An 18,068-nucleotide genomic window follows, 5' to 3' on the forward strand; every position below is an offset into this window, starting at 1 on the left:
GTAAATAAAATATACAAAAAGTTATTAAATATTTTTAGGTTATGGATATGGTGAAAAGCCAATTGGTTGGCTATGGTATGGTTATGGCATTAACGTTATACCATTAATCGATTACATTGATTTCCATAAAGTAGGTTCGATCAGCTGTTTTATCTGGGCGCAGAACGAAGTAAAGGCCAAATTAAACTTCCTTAACCCTAGCGCAATAGTCGTAACCATACCCATATCCATACCCATCTCCAATGTGATCGATTAATGGTGCCTTAACCTAAAAATCTTGAAACTTTCATAAAAATGAAGAAAACGCAAAAAATTACAAACATATTCCACAAAAAAGAAGTTTCTTAGTCAAAATTTATCTAAAACAATGAACAAAATATACAAACAGTTATTAAATCCACCAAATCAAATATTTTTGTAATAGAAATAGGCTGCAATGACCAAAATTTGCTTTAGTGCAAGTCAAAGGGCTCCACTTCTTCAGGGGCAGAAATTTATGTGTATAAATATGTAATTATAATTTACATAATGAAATGTTGTCATTAATTAATAAATTAAATTCAAGTCAAAATTTAAAAGGTTTAGATACCCTTCTGTTTAGGTATACTTGTCAAATTGGACTACTTGTCAAATATACCTAAACAGAAGGGTATCTAAACCTTTTAAATTTTGACTTGAATTTAATTTATTTATTAATGACAACTGTGCATTATGTAAATTATAATTACATATTTATACACATAAATTTCTGCCCCTGAAGAAGCTAAGAAGATTAGCGAAACGTAGGGCTTGAATAGTGGAGTCCTTTGACTTGCACTAAAGCAAGTTTTGGTCATTGCAGCCTATTTCTATTACATACATATACAAAAAGTGTTGACCAGCTTAATCAAATCCGAATATTTTTAGGTTATGGATATGGCGAAAAACCAAAAACCAATTGTTTGGCTATGGTATGGTTATGGCATTAGCGTTATGGTATGACACCATTAATCGATCACATTGATTTCAATAAGGTAGGTTCGTTCAGCTGTTTTATCTGGTTAAGGTTTTATGGTTATGTCACCATTAATTACACCTTAATTTTGAACTCGTGAATGCGCAATCTTCTGTGTGATTTATGGACCCCCGTTGTAAATTATCACTGAAATAAATTAAAACAGCTGATGAGATGAGCCAACCATATGATTGAACCATGGTTGACACAAGATTACCCATTGTGAACGTCTGTGATGAAGAAGCGACTGTCATCAGAGTATAAAGCAAATATTTTAAAAACAAAAAAAGACGAACAAAACAGAAGAGGCGGAGACATGTTTCCTAGCAACTTCATTTTGAAAATCTAGTAATTTCTGAGTCAAAAATAGTTAAACAATTTGACAGAGCTAAAATAAGTTTTCCAAATATAATAAGCTATGCCGTTTACTGTGGAAGAAGTTTGTAAGAATCTTCAAGCGACAGACCGTCGACCAAAGCTTTCTACATTGGAACACTTGAAACTTCAATGCAAAACAGATTCAACCAATCAATTGCATAATTTGTTCGACGAAATATATTTGCACCTGCTAAAATGTTATTCAGATCGTTTTGAGAGCGTCCGCGATCAGGCAGTACAAACGGTGACAATGTTTGCCAAACATCTACCACCAAATGATTTCCATTTAAAGAATATGGTATCAACTTTGGCTGAGCGTATGGGGCAGCAAGAGACTTTGGAACCAAGCGAAGAAATACGTTTACTATATACTGAACAATTGCACACACTAATCGCTCAATATATTTCAACTGGAAACTTGTTTTCGCTCCAAGAATGTTTCACAGAAATAATTTGTATTCTGGCAAAAGCTTTGCGCGATACATATCCTGCCGTGCAACGAGAGGCATGTGCCGCTGTGTGTGCTTTGGCAAAGGCTGCAGACACAATGACACTGCAACCATTTACGGGACTACTCACCAACCCATTATATAGTATGCTAAACCATAAACATTCTTTAGCGCGCATAGCAGCAGTTCAAGCTATTGGACATTTGGCTCTTCATGTAGATCCAAAAAATGATACGCTCTCACAGTTGTTAATGGAAGTTTCACCATTATTGATGGATTCAATGCCTATGGTGCGCCGCGAATGTGGTCAATTAGGTGTATCGTTAATGCTAGATTTGCGCGACCGTTATTCCTACTTTGATCGGTTGATTCCATTTGTGCTATGTTGGTAAGTTTTTTGCATGCATAAATATTGGCACCTCTAAGTTATGCTATGCAATGTCTGAAAATGCAGATATTCGTTAAAAACTTTCAAAGTTTATATTTAGCATTTGATGTATGCTAAGAAAGTAAAAAAAAAATATTACTGAAGGGGTCAAGGGACCTACATAAGAAGTACAACAATACTTACGAAATAGATAACACTGGTTTACAGCCAAAATGCACCAGAGACGCTATTATGATATATATATGATTAAGTGGACCCAATTTTTTTTTTTTTTTTTTTTTTTTTTTGAAAAACGGTAATTTGTAAAGATCTCAAAAACGTTACCATAGAATTAAAAATAACCTTGATTTTCGGAATCAGGGGGTGATTTTACATAGGAATTTCATAATGGCGTTTCTGGTGCAGAAAAAAAGTTGGAATTTGTGATCCAGTGTAATCAATAAAATATTAATATTTGTTTCTTTTTCATAGATTTACAATAAACATAATTTAATTATTTTTTTTTATTTCGCTGTGAAAATAACTTTTCGAGTTACGAGAAACTTTAATTTTCCTATGAAAACAGCTTTGTTTTAGACTGGTTAATACTGTAACGAATTTTGGGAAAACTACGCTTTGTTGAAATCTTCTGCTAACGTTCGAATCGCTAAACTGTGGAATAAATCAATCCAATATTCTCTATTGCAAACTGGTCTTTATTAGACAACTTTGGGAGTAGAACAATTATACTTCACAATTATACTTCACTTTGCAACTGATAGCGTGTTTAAATCAAACTCATTCAGACCAATTCTAAATACTCTCGCGGAATTTTGTTCTCGCGGATTTTTTTATTCCCGCGGAAAAATTCCTCCAATTCTTTTCTCCTAGGGAGAAGAATAATTGGGGAATAGGAATTTCGAATTTTCGAAGTCAGCTGTTTTGTCAATTGAAATTTCGTTGCGCATTTCTTAGTTTGTTTAAAAAATTTTAAAGTTTAATTATTGTTGCAATTTGTTTGAAATTAAGAAATAAGGTATATTCACCCCTATTCTGCATTTCGATTACGTTCCCGTTCTCCGCTCCGCTTTAATCGAAGTTTGGTATTCTGCATTACGACGGAATCGTAAAGAGGAAGAGCAAATGATTTTTCGAAATCATCTGTTGGTACGGAATGTGTGAACATTGGAACAAAATAAATTAAAGCAAATTTGTAAAAAACACTGAAAAACGTTTATATTTTATTATCCAACCATTTTGTACAAAAAAAAGCAATAGAATATATTGCCGCAGTGTTATATTTTTTTGAGTGAAGTGCTTTCATAATTGTAAGTGTGTTTTTGTCGTTCTTTTGGCCAATTACCTGCCGTGGCCACCAAGTTTTGTTAAAACGGATTCCTGCACGAATATAGTTGACATTTTCTGAATTTTAAGGATGCTAATTTCGTTGCACTGGCCTAAAATACTTTATAAAGGTTTATTTATTCCTTCCGCAAGGATTGTTTACGTTTTCGCTTCACCTTCCTCTACGCCGGCAGCTTGCTTTGGCATATAACTGGACCCAACGAACAGACACAAATTATAGCTGTCTATTATAATGGAATCAATAGCCGCGGCATATTTGTGGAGTTGGAAAGCAACGCATACGAAAATGGCCAGACGAGAATGGAAAGGCAAATATTGCGACATTTGTGTAATCCATTTGAGATGAGTGACGAATTGTAAGAAATTGAACTTAAAAGTGGTAAAGTTTAAAGACTTATTCTCTTATTTAGGTTCAAAAAAAACTCTCGACTTAACAAGGATGCTTTCAAGTATGTGTTAGATACTTTTGCGGGGAAAATACGTCCAAGGACTTCGACATCGACATGTTGTTTTTGACCTGGAAACATATAAAAAACAATCATCATCAAGCCTTCTACGTTTCTTAACAAGTTTTACTTACATTTTTGTTAAAATTCTGTTATAAATTAATAAAAAAATAAAAAGAAAATATTTTTCCGCCAACTAATTTGCAACTTAGAAAAACGGAACTACGATCGAAATGCAGAATACAAAGAATCGAACGATTCGAAGTTGGATCGAAAGAGATTGGAACACAGAATACCAAAATTGCCAAATCGAAAAAATTCCAATCCAAGTCGAAATGCAGAATAGGGCTGATTATATATTTATATTATATAAATATATTATATATTTATATTATATATTATTGCATTTCATGTGGTACCCTACAAGAAACGCTGATAGTTTTACTAATACACTCAAACTTGTAATTGACAATGCTGATCCTGCGATGACGTAAACATTGATACTCAAATTTATGTATGTTCCTTTGTTCGCTCACGCATGTCAGCATGTTCCCAACGACAGCCTATAATCATGAAAAAGGACTCAAACTGGGAAAGCTTCGGACACCTAGTACAGAACAAAAGAACATACCACAGATACCATTATGCATGTGAGACAGATACATAATTCTCAACGGAATTTTATGTATGCGAGAATAGTTTATCCGATTTAATCATGTTGTCACTAGTGACTGTCATATGACAATCAAAGGATTATCACGGTTGCTTTGTTATTTTTTAAATTCCGCCATTTTCAACCGACGAAAACCATATAAAAAATAAGTTTAAAAAATGAAAAAGATAGCATTTCAAAGCTCCATGCTAAAAGAAAAAAAATCGAAAATAATATTAAAAAATACCAAAAGCTGTAGGAATGTATGGGGCGCACTCAAAAAATTGATACGCGAAAAATAATAGTGGTTAATGGTGATTCATTTTTAAATGTGTTTCCGCATGAGGAAAGCGCTCTTCTGTTGTTTTGTTATTTTCTGAATTTAAATTGAACGTTCTGAACTCGAATTCTTATAAAACTATTTATTTTAAACAAATAAGAAACACGTATGCTTTTATCACGTACAAAATTAAAAACGTAATGAAATAAAGTAAATAAAAAGCAAAAAGCATTGTTTCATTTTTGGCGGAATATATCAATGGTCATTTATGATAGTATAACAGTCAAACCTGATATCTACAGTAAACTATCATTTATGACACTTTTTGATAGTTAGAGTGTCAGCACTGATCCAGGAAAATGAATGAGAGTGAGCAGTACGGCTATATACTTAATCAGTAGGCCATGTTGGTGTATAAGAAGGAGACAAAAACTCACACGTACACAGTTGTTTACATCACATTTGCGCAAGTCCCCTTAAGTTTGTGATAGAAAGTTTGTATGAGGCGCTGATCGTTAGGTTGACATTGCTGACAATCAGATGATAGTCATATGATAGTCAGTATTCTTGTAGGGTATTCACTGAAATGAGTAATGAATTGGTGCCACAGCAACATCAACAGAGGAGCATAAGAAGAAGACCGGAGGGATAACACAAATCCGCCGGAGATGCCTCCATTCATTCTGCAAAGCAATTTTCTGGCGGCCAAGTCGAGTTGAGTTCGCCTTTCGCCATATGCTAAGATCTATTTAAGCCTTCTTAAAAAATCCCTGCGCAATTTCTGGATGGCTGCATCAAATATGCGAAGAGCTCTTCCGTTGCTTATGATATACTTTTCGACTTAAAATAAAGAACATTGTGATTGTTGTTGTTGTTGTATTAACAGTGAGAATATTGTGGTAGAACGTATACATATTTTAGCACAAATTTGTACAAATAAGTGTTCTTTCTTAATATAACAAATTTCCTTTACTATTTTGATGCATTCCCTTTAATTTAACTAGTGAAAAAACTCGTATGAAATGGCAGAGAAATCTCCCTCTACCTCACATTCATAATACCTACTTTTCTCCCATAACCGGTTTCCGTTTTTTCGAACATTGTTCAGAATAGGAGGAAAGGGAGAAGTGAAAAAACTCACAAGGAATTTTTATTTAGAATACGAGGAATGGGAGAATGGAAAAAACTCGCACCGAATTTTCGTTTAGAATTGGGCTGATTACTGATTACTCAGCTTGCGCTGCTTTTATACTCTCCGTTGCTGCATTCGCATATTTCTACTAAAGTCTAGACGTTTCGCCTTCTAGAATCTCTTGCTTGGTTACCAGCGATATGCATATATATTTGTAGTCTGTAGCCATATGCGTGTGTATATGTGAGTACTACTTCGGTTGATGATTACATGCGTTTGTGAGTATCTCTCCGCTGCCTTGTATGTTTGTGTGTAGATGATGATTGATTTGTTTACGTACATACGTGTGGCTGCTTAGTATCGGCTTAGTGATGCTAATATTCGTCACAATACATATACATATGTATGTATATATTCCTTCCAATGTTTGTATGTGTTAATGTCTATATAAGGGGGTTATTTAACTAAATAATCAGTAACTACTTATGCAATTCAAAGTTTCTGAGCAAAAAGGAAATAATAAAAAAATAACTATAATTTCCCGACCGATTTACGAAATTTTTAATATAAAACTCGAAAAATAATCATTTTGCAAGCGATATAAAACCGCTCGAAGATAAAATTTAAAAAAAATTCCCCCCAGCGGGTTAGGGGATCAGAATATACCCGCGGTAGGTATGCCTGTCGTAAAAGGCGACTAAAATACGAGATTCAAGGCGCTGTGTAGCGCAACCCTTCAGGTTGCCAGCGCAATATACAGCCAATTGTCAACCTCACCTGTCCGCGACGAATCCTCTTTCACTAACAGACGAGGCGCTCCTCATGGAACTTGGGGTTGGGAAGGGAGGGATGGCCTGAATGTTTAATGTGGCCATATAAATCGTTCCCGAGATGGTCGGGCTAGCACCTTAATCGTACTGTGTTACCGGAGCGTACCGGATCTGTATCCGGCAAAGGACCATCACATCGATAACACCCCCCAAAGCCTTCGGGGAGCAACCTTATCGTTACAACAACAACAACATAAAATTAAAATTCAATTCATTCGTTGTATACCTATGCTATTTTTATGAGATTTCATATTCAAAGCTATGGAAAAAATATACGATATAAGAACGAATGCGAGACTCTTGCGAACTGTCTAATTAATTTCAACCAATCAGAATTCATGTGCCTATCTTGTACCCAGTCAGTCACTTTCATTTATAAGAATATAAGATTAAAAATCTTTTAATATTATAGCTTAAAAGATGACTCACCTGAAGTAGTGGATTATATACGTCCACTTTGGATAAAATGTGGCAAGCAATATTACGAAGAAAATGAAGAGGAGCTGAGTAAGCAGGAAATAGCTGATTTATGTGTCGAAAACCATCCTTCGAGCGTTGAACGACCAACAATTGGATGTCGAGCTATAGTCCAGCGTTCGCTACGCCTTCTTCGTCTCATCACACGAGAATCAAGCGATTGGAAGGTGAATGTACGCATACATTCCCTTAAATTGCTCTATCAATTCGTATTACATGCTGAGGCAGCGATGACTGCAAAATTTTTTGAAATATATGCAGATGTAGCACACGCTTGTCGTGATGCGGAGATTGTAGTAGCTCAAGAAGCTCTAAAAGTCGCCGATTTAATGGGTCGACTTTTCGCTTATGATGATTGGATTGAACATGGTTTCGATGGTTTGGCAAAGAACGCTAAGGAAGGCTATATAAAATGTTTCTATCATATGTTTAGCGCTAGCCTAAGACCAAAGATGAATGATTTGCTACGCGTATCTGAAACGCTAATTGATGGCGAGTTCTCACAAACACTTAAGCCTGAATTTCAGTTATATGTTTTAAAAATGGTGGAGACTTTGCTATCTAAATCCGACCAACTCATAAACCAAATGGAAAATGCATATGCTTCGGAGGAAGAAAATCAAAAGCTCTACTTAAACGTTTATATTACAACTATGAAAGTATTAGCGCTCTCATTCGACTCTGAGCATTCTAATGCTGCAGAGCTGCAAGAAATGGGACATCGTATACTAAGCAAATTGGCTGATAAGCAAAAAATTAGCACGGATTTACTAAATGAAAAATATTTCATTAACGCTTTAAATTATGTGGAAAATCTTGATGCGCCACTGGACGATTTGACTGAGCCGATTTTGATGTTAAACGGTTTAATTAGCACTGCTAAATTACGTGCTACATATTTGAAAGCACTACAAGATAAAATAACTGTTGTTTGGAAAAATTGTGCAGATTCAGCCAAAGTTAAAATATTTAGTTGTATATCAATTGTTATGCTGCAATGGTCCACAACTATTAATAGATCAATGGAAGAGAGTATTCAGTTATTGCAAACTTTTGTCAATGTAGTGATTGAACCGCATTTGGAATGGCGCGCTGGTGCAAATGCAGAATCTATGCGTTCATTGGCTATGGCTACGTTATGTGCTATGTCACAGGGTGCTGTAAACGAAGCACGTTTTATATTACCAGTTGTCGTGGGCAAGCACCTGCCAAGTTTACTGGAAGACCGTGCAGTTGCAACACGTCACTATTCGGTTAAATGTCTATTTAATTTTGGTGAAGTAGCTGTGGATCAATTGAAGCCCATTGCTTATGGTAAAATTTTAAATGAATATAAATACATAAAACTTAATTTTGATACGCAAGTTTTTACAGCTACGTTGCAACGCTTAGATGATCCCTCTTCAGGTATACGTGAGTTGGCTGCTACGGTCATACCAAAGTTATGCCCCAAATTTAATAAATATAAAGTAGAGGATGAAAAATATGAACATGAAGTATGGGAGACCTTCATTACGAAGGCATTTGATATTATGTTTTTGCACCACGAAGGTCCCGAGGTTCGTTTACAAAAGGCTATAAAAGGTAAAATAAATATTTTCTTTATTGGTCATTAAACAAAAATAATGGTTACCTCTCCCTTAGATTCAATAGCACAATTAGCAGAAAGATATCCTGAATTATGCAAAGAAAGTTTTAAGCGCACCGCTGCTTTGTCCTACAATAGCAAGGCTTTATTGGAGTTGCAAATGGATCTACCAATTTTAGTTTAATTATTTTAAACATCTTATATATGTTTTATTTCTGATATTACTTGTAATCAGCATTAACTATACTTCGTAAAAGTATATAACTGACTTAAATTTTACTGCCTCTCGTTTAATGTATCGCAATACCTTTTACCACATTGCCCGTTGAACTCCTGATAACTTATTATAATCAGCCAAATGACGCCAAACAATACGGCTTAAACGCCATCTGTGCACAATACCTCTAGAACGTGAGGTAAGCGCACAACGCTCACGTACTCTTACAAGGCAAGAGTCCCTTGGAAAGGCAGCTATTTCGGCATCAGCCAATTCTCGTAGTTCCGGTGGAAGTATATCGTTCTTGCGTAAGGCGTTAACACGTAGTCGTTCGGCCGCATACTCTTTAACACATTTTCGCCGTTTGACGTCCCGTATCATGCGCCAGTCGGCATATTTGGTACGCACTTGTTGTACCTAATTGAGCGGTCATATTTGAGGTTAAGGTATTTCTATGATTAATTGTTGTTTTACTTACTCCACAACCAGCATATTGTACCCTTTGACAAACGAATTTACAAATTTGATTTGTTAACTGGTTCATTTTAACAGTGCCTAGCAAACAGGATGGATGGCGAACAGCTGATTGATTGAAGAGGAAAAACAAGAACTGGAAAACTACGATGGAAATATCGATAGTTTTGTAAAGACTGTCGGTATTAGTATCGAAATATATCGAATCTTTTGTAAAGCGCCAAATACACGACACGAACTTTTCTGCGAACATTCCCGTTATGTCATGTTTCTGCGACCTTTTCTGTCGTGTATGGTGGTGTTTGCCAGTTCGCGCAAATTTTCGCCAAAAATCAAAATATTTTAATTTTTGGCGAACATTTGCGCGAACTGTTCGTGCGTGTATGGCGAAATAGCTCATAATCGTAGTAATTTCTGAACGGAACAGACGTGCGCGGAAAAGTAAAATGGACAATAAAAAATTTCTGAGTGAATTTTTTGAAATGTATAAATCTTTGCCATCATTGTGGCAAGTAAAAAGCAAAGATTTTTGTAATAGAATTAAAAAGAATAATGATTATGCGGCTTTAGTCGAAAAATTAAAAGAAGTAGAACCTGATGCCACAAAGGATACAGTTATAAAAAAAATAAGTAGTTTGGGGCGCAATTGCTGTCAAAAATTTTAAGTCTTCAAAGCTATTGCCACTAGCTAGAAAGCGCAAAGTTAAAGCAAGGCGGTGATGAGGGGGAATTGCTTTTCTCATTATTGTATCCCTTTTCGTTATGAGTGGCAAAATTTTTTGTAAAAGTCGGTCAAATGTTGCCTTGCTCATACGAGCGTAATTTTTAAAATCATTTTGTGACGTGAATTCCAGTTCTTTAATAAGCTCACTTTGTCCAAGAACTGCTCGTTTTTTAAACCATTATTTGCACCAAATTCTTTTTTTGCGATCTTCTCTCTTTTGTTTACGCTTAATTGCCACAGCGAGTCATATTGCTGCAGCACAACTGTCCGTATTCATCGCTGTCTGAAAGAGAACTAATGTTTGGCCAAAAGTTCGTATGGTGTATGGCCAAAGCTGCGAACAAGATTGCGGAATGTTCGCGGAAATGTTCGTGTCGTGTATTTGGCGCTTAAACAAAGCAACGCGTTATATGCATGGCGCAACGATACAAGGTGGCAGCATGGGACATCTGATTTTAAGCTTTTTTTATTTGATTTGATACATCAACTTTCGGCGTAGTACGATTTTGACATTTGTCCATCGAATTTACAAAAACAAAATACACGAAACGTTTATATATGTTTGTAGGTATGTCACCATGCTGCCACCTTGTATCGTTCCGCTATGGTTATATGTTGTTGTTGTGGTAGCAGTGTCCAAATTAAAAGCGGTTACACTGAAATGACAGTCCTTGGTCGGGAGCATAGCGGAACGAAACCGTTATGTCATTCCGCTCTCAGTAAATTTACATTACATAAACAATGTCTATAAGATAACAATTGAACGCTCGTCGCTTTCTTCCCATCTGACGAAATAATTTATGTAAGTCCGCCATTATTATTTATAAGTAGGAAACGTCTTGTCAGGTTTCTATGCCTTAAGTTTACAATGAAACGTCTTTCCGCTTTCTTAGTTGTGCAACGACCAAGGGTTCATGTACATATATCGGCGTTTAATGATTATACGCGAGAGCTTTACACCCTTAATATGCGTTCAAAAATATCATCAAAGGTATCAAAAAGGTGAGTTATGAAATTAACATTTTCCTTTCATACAAATTCTATGAAACGTTTTTCAGCTTTCTTCGCGTTAAAGCAACCCCTTGAAAGAGTTGCGCTACCCAAACCCATGAATCAATTTGGCCTTTTAGTCGCCTCTTACGACAGGCATACCGGTAAGTCTAGTTGAGGGGTCGACTGCTAATACGCGCATTTTCATTTTGTCGACGTCTGCTTTAAGGGCCAATTAATGGTGACTTATCCATAACCAGATAAAACAACTGATCGAACCAACCTTATGAAAATCAATGCAATCGATTAATGGTGCCATACCTAACCATACCATAGCCAACCAATTGCTTTTTGGTTTCTCGCCATCCATAAACTAAAAATATTTGAGTTGGCGAATTTAATACTGTTTTCACACAGAAACTTAATGATCTCATTTCAACTGCTAATGAAATCGTAAATTTTTTGCTTTCACACAGAAGTAACTGCTCTATTAGTATGAAGGATGAGACAGACAATCATGGCGGAACGATACAAGGTGGGAGCATGGTGACATACCTACAAACAAAAAAAATTCCATGTACAAATGTCAAAATCGTACTGCGCCGGTAGTTGATGTATCAAATCAAATAAAAAAGGTTATAATCAGCTGTTCGATGCGGCCACCTTGTATCGTTCCGCCATGCAGACAATGACATTTGCTTTGGCAAATGACATTTTTAAGCACTGAACACACCAAAAACTGGGAAGCGGAAACGGAAGTGGAACGCTGCCAACAGAGTTGCATTGTGTTTTTGACTTCATTAGCCATTTGATTAGCTACTAATGAAATAATAATAGATTCGAATTTTGTAGGGAAGATTGAGCTCAATAAGCGTCTTAATGTAGAAAATTGCCTTTATTATTCAATAAGCCGTCTGTGTGAAAATAGTATTAGGGTTAAAGCTGCAGACATTGGTGCTTTATCGGTAACCGCATCGGTAACCTTATAACAACTGTTTCGACCAACCTTATGGGAATCAATGCAATCGATTATTGGTGCCGCTAATGTCGTAACCGTATCGTAGCCAACCAATTGGTTTTTGGTTACCGTCGTAATGATAAACAGCTGATTACGTTAAGCTGGAGACATTGGTGCTTTATCGGTAACCGTATCGGTAACCTTTTAACAGCTGATTCGACCAACCTTATGAGAATCAATGCAATCGATTATTGGTGCCGCTAAAGCGCCAAATACACGACACGAACATTTCCGCGAACATTCCCGTTATGTCATGTTTCTGCGACCTTTTCTGTCGTGTATGGTGGTGTTTTCCAGTTCGCGCAAATGTTTGCCAAAAATCAAAATATTTAAATTTTTGGCGAACATTTGCGCGAACTGTTCGTGCGTGTATGGCGAAATAGCTCATAATCGTAGTAATTTCTGAACGGAACAGACTTGCGCGGAAAAGTAAAATGGACAATAAAAAATTTCTGAGTGAATTTATTGAAATGTATAAATCTTTGCCATCATTGTGGCAAGTAAAAAGCAAAGATTATTGTAATAGAATTAAAAAGATTGCCACAGCGAGCAATATTGCTGCAGCACAATTGTTGTCCGTATTCATCGCTGTCTGAAAGAGAACTAATGTTCGGCCAAAAGTTCGTATGGTGTATGGCCAAAGCTGCGAACAAGATTGCGGAATGTTCGCGGAAATGTTCGTGTCGTGTATTTGGCGCTTAAGGTCGTAACCGTATCGTAGCCAACCAATTGGGTTTTGGTTTACCGTCGTAACGATAAACAGCTGATTACGTTAGGGATACGGATACAGCGATACGACATACGGCACCAATGACTCCCGCTTAAGGGAGTTTAATTAGCCCTTTAAAGATATGTCTGATAAAACATTGGTGACGTGTTGCGTGATATTTAATCATTGTAAACTTTACCAAGTAGCGCAACTAACAGCTGATCGCTCAAAATTTGCACACACACAAAAACATCACTAATGACCATATTACGGAAATCTTAGGAAAATTGAAGTTAAATTTTTAAACAGACATAAAATGTTATAATTTTGGAATATATAGCATCTAGGACACCTTAATTGCAGTATTTGAAAGAAAATGTTTGCTTATACTCAAGTATTTAATCATTTTTTCTAAATTTATCTTTAATATTGATGCAATGATTGATCCAATGCAACTCTGGTCTTCCTACTGTTCTTCATTCCACTCCATTCGAGTGCCTATCTACTCTATTCGCAACATAACCTCGAATTAAGCTGGCAAACTATATAGTAAACAATGTATTTAATTTTTGACTGCTGAACGGATTGAACATAATTTTGAGTGACAAAGGCAAATGCAGGAAAGACCACTATTTGTGCATATAGTACATTATCTAATTTGGTAATATAAACAAAAAACAAGAGATAATTTTAAAATGAGTGATTTGACCGATAAAGTGTGTATTGCAAAAAATGCGCTAATGTCCGCATTAGGTGACAATGCGGCCAAATATTTGGCAAACATGAAATTGTGGTTTCGCTACAAATGGTCCAAAGAGGAATTCGATAGTGAATCAAGAAAATTTCTAACGCCTGATAAAATGCATTTGCACAATCAATTTCTTCTCGCCATACTTAACAAAATCGATACATTTCATACACCGGAGCAGGCGCCAAATCTTTTTGCGGCACATAATAGCTCCTCTACCGGTGGAACACCAATAACTGCTAGCGGCGGTAGCAGTGGGAGTCGGAGCCGCAAACGTAAACGCAGTTCACGTCCCTATAGTGAACGTGTTACATTCGAGCCGTATGATTTTCTTGATTTCATAATTGAGGATAATTTGGAATGCATCAAACCCGCTGCTGGTACTGATGCGAACGTACAAATACTGCCAACGCAGCGCTATTGCGTACAAGAGCTATTCCTGCCTGATGCGGGATTTGTGTTGGGACGTTTTCTTATTGGTGCTTGGGAGGTGGGTTTAGCGAATGTAGAAGATAATGTAGCTGAATATGTGGCAATGGCCGTGCAGGTGCTACTAAAAAATTTAGTTTCTGCAATTATAATGAAGCGCAAACACTATAAAGTAACTGGAGAGGGATCATTTTATTATGATGTGGGTGCATCCCTCAAAGATCCTTCACTGCGAAATACCGTTACCCGACAAAAAATTGATGATGGACCATTGGAATTAGATAAAGAAATAACTTCACCTAACTTCATGCGTCGTTCAAATGAAGATGGAGTATTTTTATCAGCCTGCGAAGAAGTGTAAGCATTAAATAACATATTAAATAAAAATTTATAAGCTGTACTTTTTGAAATTTCAGTGTACCGCAGAAACGGGAGCTTGTTACATTAAAAGATGCACAAAGAGCTTTCAATGATCACAACTTAATAGCATCACATTCGGTGTATGCTATTAATATGGAGAGGCTTACACAAATGTTGCATTAAGTCGAATGTAATTACTAATGTTAATATCTTTTAAGTAGCTCTTAATGAACCAAAGGAAAAAAAATGTAAAGGTTACAATTTAGAGAACTTTGGTTGTTCCTTGGTTATAGCTGAAACTGCTGCATTGGCAAAATCTTCCGATTGTAAATTTAATGTATTTATTTGTCTCTGTAAACGATCGAAGAAAATGTTGTGATCAATAATATAATTAGTTATTGTTTTACTTACTATATGGTCCAAGCCTTCCTGGTTTGTCTTGGATTGGGAGTAAATAATATTTCTTTTAGTAGCCTGAACAGCGACGGGACTCTTCTCAGCAATACTTGATGCTAATTCTAATGCACCCTCTACACATGCTTCTTTTGTAGAAAAAACTTTACTAACCATACCGAAACTATGTGCTTCAGCAGCACTAAAGCGACGAGCCGTATAACAAAGTTCTCTTGCTAACGATTCACTGCCCACAACTTTTGGTAAACGCTGCAGTACACCCACATCTGCGGCCATACCAATGTCGACTTCTTTTACACTGAAAAATGCATCTTCACTGCAGTAACGTATATCCGCTGCTGTTATAAGATTAACACCTGCACCTATACAACCTGCATGTATGGCAGTTATAACGGGTTTGGGGCATATTTCCAAAGAAGACATTGAATCTTGGTAAAGTTTGATTGTACGCTCCAATAAAGCACCTCTACGTGCCACATCATCAGCCGATCCTAAATCTTGACTTAACTTCATTGCATCGCCCAAATCAAGGCCACCAGTGAAATGTTTACCGGAACCAGATAAAACTACAACACGACATTCAGGATTTGTTCCAAGATGCTCAAAGCATTGCTTAATTTCTCTAGAAAAATGAAGGCAGACAGTGAAATATAAACATATGCATATCGCACGTTTTACTGTAAACAGATGCAAAGTGAAAATTTCTTTTTTCGAGATATTATACCTGAAAATAGTCGGATGGTGGAAATACGCTCACATATATACCATAGACCAAGAATAGATGACTTTGAATCTAATTTTTGCCATGCAGCAGTATGAAATAATAAAACAGCGTTTTCCCAACAACAATTTGAATTAAACCTCTTTACAATAAAACGTGCGATATGTACAGAGTTATTCTACCGGTTAAAGTAAAAGTGCACTTACATCCACATATCTCTGTTAAAAGTGTTTAGCTTTTTCGGCCGATTAAGTTCAACATGATATACGAAAGGTTTGGGAGAAGTTACATTTAATGTATGGTATTTAAATTCACCGTCGTGCTTCTGTAAAACATTGCTGCACATATTATGGTCAACTTTGGTAATCAGGAAGTTGCGTGCAGCTATATTGAAATTTAAATAAAACGAAAATGGAGTTGAACTTTGGACCGAGAGGATACTGACCAGTTAAACCAAGTGAAGTAAATACTTTATTTCCAACTGTACTCAAGGTCATATTTTAAATAAATCCAATAATATGTATATCTGCAAATATAGAATGGCTATAATTTACCAAAACAAAATATTAAACTTGAAAAAATAAATCACAACAAAATCTCTTGAAGAAAATGACAGGAGATCAAAGGAAAACATCGATGAATCATCAAAACGGTCGCATCTTTTCAAATTAATCGTTCGACACGATTACACATTTCGATCACTGTGGATTTAAAGCCTGTCCACACCCAGTTTGGGGTTCTTAACAATTTCTCATTCGCGCATTGCCTTGCTCTACAAACTACTTTATGACCATAGTGTACTTATCAAGGCGAATCCATACTAGGTGGTGGCAAAGCGAATTCAACCAATTCACCGTTTAGAAGAATGTCAAGTCAAAAGAAAATTTTAATTGATTTCGATTAACTGACATGTTGCAGTACAAGGCGTTGTATGGAAAATTATCAAGAAGAAGCAATCAGCTGATGGGATAACACCACCTGTAATGAATTCGCCTTGGTACCTATACAAGTGTGTTCACTAAGCGATAAACGTCAAAACTACAAACAGCCTCGCTTACCTGATGGAAATCTCAGGTCTAGAGTCGCATTTTTGGTCTCAACGACAACATTTTTGACTACCAATCGTCTCGACTTTTTCAATTTTTCAATCATTCGGCGCATTCGGTAATGGTATCCATTTTGAATTCGCTGTCATTCCGAATCCAGCGAGTGCCTGTCAGAATGCTTGACAGATAAGTCAACACACTTGTACTTGTACACTATGTTTATGACTACACATTCCATACCCTAATGCGGCAGTTACCCACGAACGTACGTAGAAAAACGTGTCAGCTGACACGACCTATCTTATGAGTGTGCAATGTAAACGAAAACTCACCGACGTGCAACGCCCGTACGTACGTAGCCCGGAACGTAGAAATCAAAACAATTTTGATTTTTTCCGTAAGAACGTGTCAGCTGATCGCTCTCTCACTAGACAGAGTTGCCTAGTAAACTTTTGTGCCCTAATTTTTGACCGTTTGCAGTTTTATGCAAAAACACCTAATTAAAGTTTGAAAAATTGTGAAAATAATTCGAAATAATTATGTAAAAGTGCTGATTATAAATATTTTATCTATTTATACTTATTTAATATGTATTCCGGCCTTTTACAATATCAAAAATTAAATTGGAAAAAGTTGATGTTTCCATAAGCATACATGCAAAATGGTTGTTGTTGTTGTAGCAATGCTCGCCCCACCTAATAGCCGCGACCGATCACAAATTGTCATCAATATCCTCTAACGGGAGTCCAAGGAAACTTGCCGTTTCAACAGGGGTGGACCATAAGGAAAGGGGTGTTAGAGGCGTTGGTTCCACATTACAATTAAAGAGATGGTTGGTGTCATGTGGGGACACATTGCAAGCAGGGCATACATTTTGTATGTCGGGGTTGATTCTGGATAGGTAAGAGTTTAACCTGTTACAGTATCCAGAACGAAGTTGAGCAAGAGTGACACGCGTTTCCCTGGGGAGTATGCGTTCCTCTTCTGCGAGTTCTGGATATTTTTCTTCAAGTACTGGATTCACCGGGCAATTCCCGACATAAAGGTCCGACGCCTGTCTATGGAGTTCACCAAGGACCTGCTTGTGTTTTTCCGCTTCATACGGCTGGGTTCTCAGGTGCCGTATTTCCTCAAAATGCTTACGGAGATGACTCCTTAGGCCCCTAGGCGGTGCTGGTTCGTCAATCAGTTGTCTGTTGGGATGCCCAGGTTTCTGGGTATTCAACAGAAACTGTTTGGTCAGCATCTCATTTCTCTCCC

At 36.6% G+C, this 18,068-nt stretch overlaps 4 protein-coding genes across 8 annotated transcripts; 2 read left to right on the forward strand and 2 right to left on the reverse strand.

Moving 5' to 3' along the window:
• Window positions 1-1,220: 1,220 nt before the first annotated feature.
• Window positions 1,221-9,237, forward strand: Dnaaf5 (Dynein axonemal assembly factor 5). Its single transcript, XM_067784524.1, has 4 exons — window positions 1,221-2,209; window positions 7,306-8,684; window positions 8,745-8,954; window positions 9,015-9,237. Exons 1-4 carry the CDS (start codon window positions 1,413-1,415, stop codon window positions 9,140-9,142), a joined length of 2,514 nt encoding a protein of 837 aa, XP_067640625.1. The 5' UTR covers window positions 1,221-1,412; the 3' UTR covers window positions 9,143-9,237.
• mRpS14 (mitochondrial ribosomal protein S14) lies at window positions 8,620-9,809 on the reverse strand. 2 transcript variants are annotated; one of them, XR_010953110.1, is made up of 4 exons: window positions 9,654-9,809; window positions 9,184-9,592; window positions 9,004-9,124; window positions 8,620-8,945 (listed from the first exon to the last, which is right to left on the reverse strand). XR_010953110.1 is itself a non-coding variant. In XM_067784525.1 (2 exons), exons 1-2 carry the CDS (start codon window positions 9,717-9,719, stop codon window positions 9,269-9,271), a joined length of 390 nt encoding a protein of 129 aa, XP_067640626.1. In that variant the 5' UTR covers window positions 9,720-9,809; the 3' UTR covers window positions 9,132-9,268. The 2 variants fall into 2 exon arrangements, 1 of the variants encoding a protein (XP_067640626.1); XM_067784525.1 differs by lacking the exons at window positions 8,620-8,945; window positions 9,004-9,124 and having other exon boundaries at window positions 9,132-9,592.
• A 3,810-nt stretch (window positions 9,810-13,619) lies between these two features.
• LOC137250879 (transcriptional adapter 1-like) lies at window positions 13,620-14,961 on the forward strand. The gene is made up of 2 exons (XM_067784526.1): window positions 13,620-14,624; window positions 14,684-14,961. The coding sequence occupies exons 1-2, from the start codon at window positions 13,786-13,788 to the stop codon at window positions 14,808-14,810; spliced, it is 966 nt and encodes a 321-aa protein (XP_067640627.1). The 5' UTR covers window positions 13,620-13,785; the 3' UTR covers window positions 14,811-14,961.
• On the reverse strand, window positions 14,395-16,413 carry LOC137250880 (uncharacterized). 4 transcript variants are annotated; one of them, XR_010953111.1, is made up of 5 exons: window positions 16,208-16,394; window positions 15,969-16,146; window positions 15,039-15,663; window positions 14,669-14,978; window positions 14,395-14,612 (listed from the first exon to the last, which is right to left on the reverse strand). XR_010953111.1 is itself a non-coding variant. In XM_067784528.1 (5 exons), exons 2-5 carry the CDS (start codon window positions 16,257-16,259, stop codon window positions 14,883-14,885), a joined length of 951 nt encoding a protein of 316 aa, XP_067640629.1. In that variant the 5' UTR covers window positions 16,260-16,288; window positions 16,352-16,413; the 3' UTR covers window positions 14,649-14,882. The 4 variants fall into 4 exon arrangements, 3 of the variants coding, with proteins under 3 accessions (XP_067640629.1, XP_067640630.1, XP_067640628.1); XM_067784528.1 differs by lacking the exon at window positions 14,395-14,612 and having other exon boundaries at window positions 14,649-14,978; window positions 16,208-16,288; window positions 16,352-16,413; XM_067784529.1 differs by lacking the exon at window positions 14,395-14,612 and having other exon boundaries at window positions 14,649-14,978; window positions 16,208-16,288; window positions 16,355-16,407.
• Window positions 16,414-18,068: the final 1,655 nt, after the last annotated feature.

Source organism: Eurosta solidaginis, chromosome 4 (genome assembly GCF_040869045.1).
Source record: "Eurosta solidaginis isolate ZX-2024a chromosome 4, ASM4086904v1, whole genome shotgun sequence".
Taxonomy (NCBI): Eukaryota; Metazoa; Arthropoda; class Insecta; order Diptera; family Tephritidae; genus Eurosta; species Eurosta solidaginis.

Coding starts and splice junctions, on each gene's coding strand:
- Dnaaf5 (XM_067784524.1), top strand. CDS start 1,413: ATGCCGTTTACTGTGGAAGAAGTTTGTAAGAATCTTCAAGCGACAGAC. Junction 2,210..7,305: donor ATTCCATTTGTGCTATGTTG/GTAAGTTTTTTG, acceptor TTAATATTATAG/CTTAAAAGATGACTCACCTG. Junction 8,685..8,744: donor ATTGAAGCCCATTGCTTATG/GTAAAATTTTAA, acceptor AAGTTTTTACAG/CTACGTTGCAACGCTTAGAT.
- mRpS14 (XM_067784525.1), bottom strand. CDS start 9,719: ATGAACCAGTTAACAAATCAAATTTGTAAATTCGTTTGTCAAAGGGTA. Junction 9,593..9,653: donor TACAATATGCTGGTTGTGGA/GTAAGTAAAACA, acceptor CCGCTCAATTAG/GTACAACAAGTGCGTACCAA.
- LOC137250879 (XM_067784526.1), top strand. CDS start 13,786: ATGAGTGATTTGACCGATAAAGTGTGTATTGCAAAAAATGCGCTAATG. Junction 14,625..14,683: donor TTATCAGCCTGCGAAGAAGT/GTAAGCATTAAA, acceptor TTGAAATTTCAG/TGTACCGCAGAAACGGGAGC.
- LOC137250880 (XM_067784528.1), bottom strand. CDS start 16,259: ATGACCTTGAGTACAGTTGGAAATAAAGTATTTACTTCACTTGGTTTA. Junction 16,147..16,207: donor TACTTCACTTGGTTTAACTG/GTCAGTATCCTC, acceptor ATTTCAATATAG/CTGCACGCAACTTCCTGATT. Junction 14,979..15,038: donor AGGAAGGCTTGGACCATATA/GTAAGTAAAACA, acceptor GATCGTTTACAG/AGACAAATAAATACATTAAA.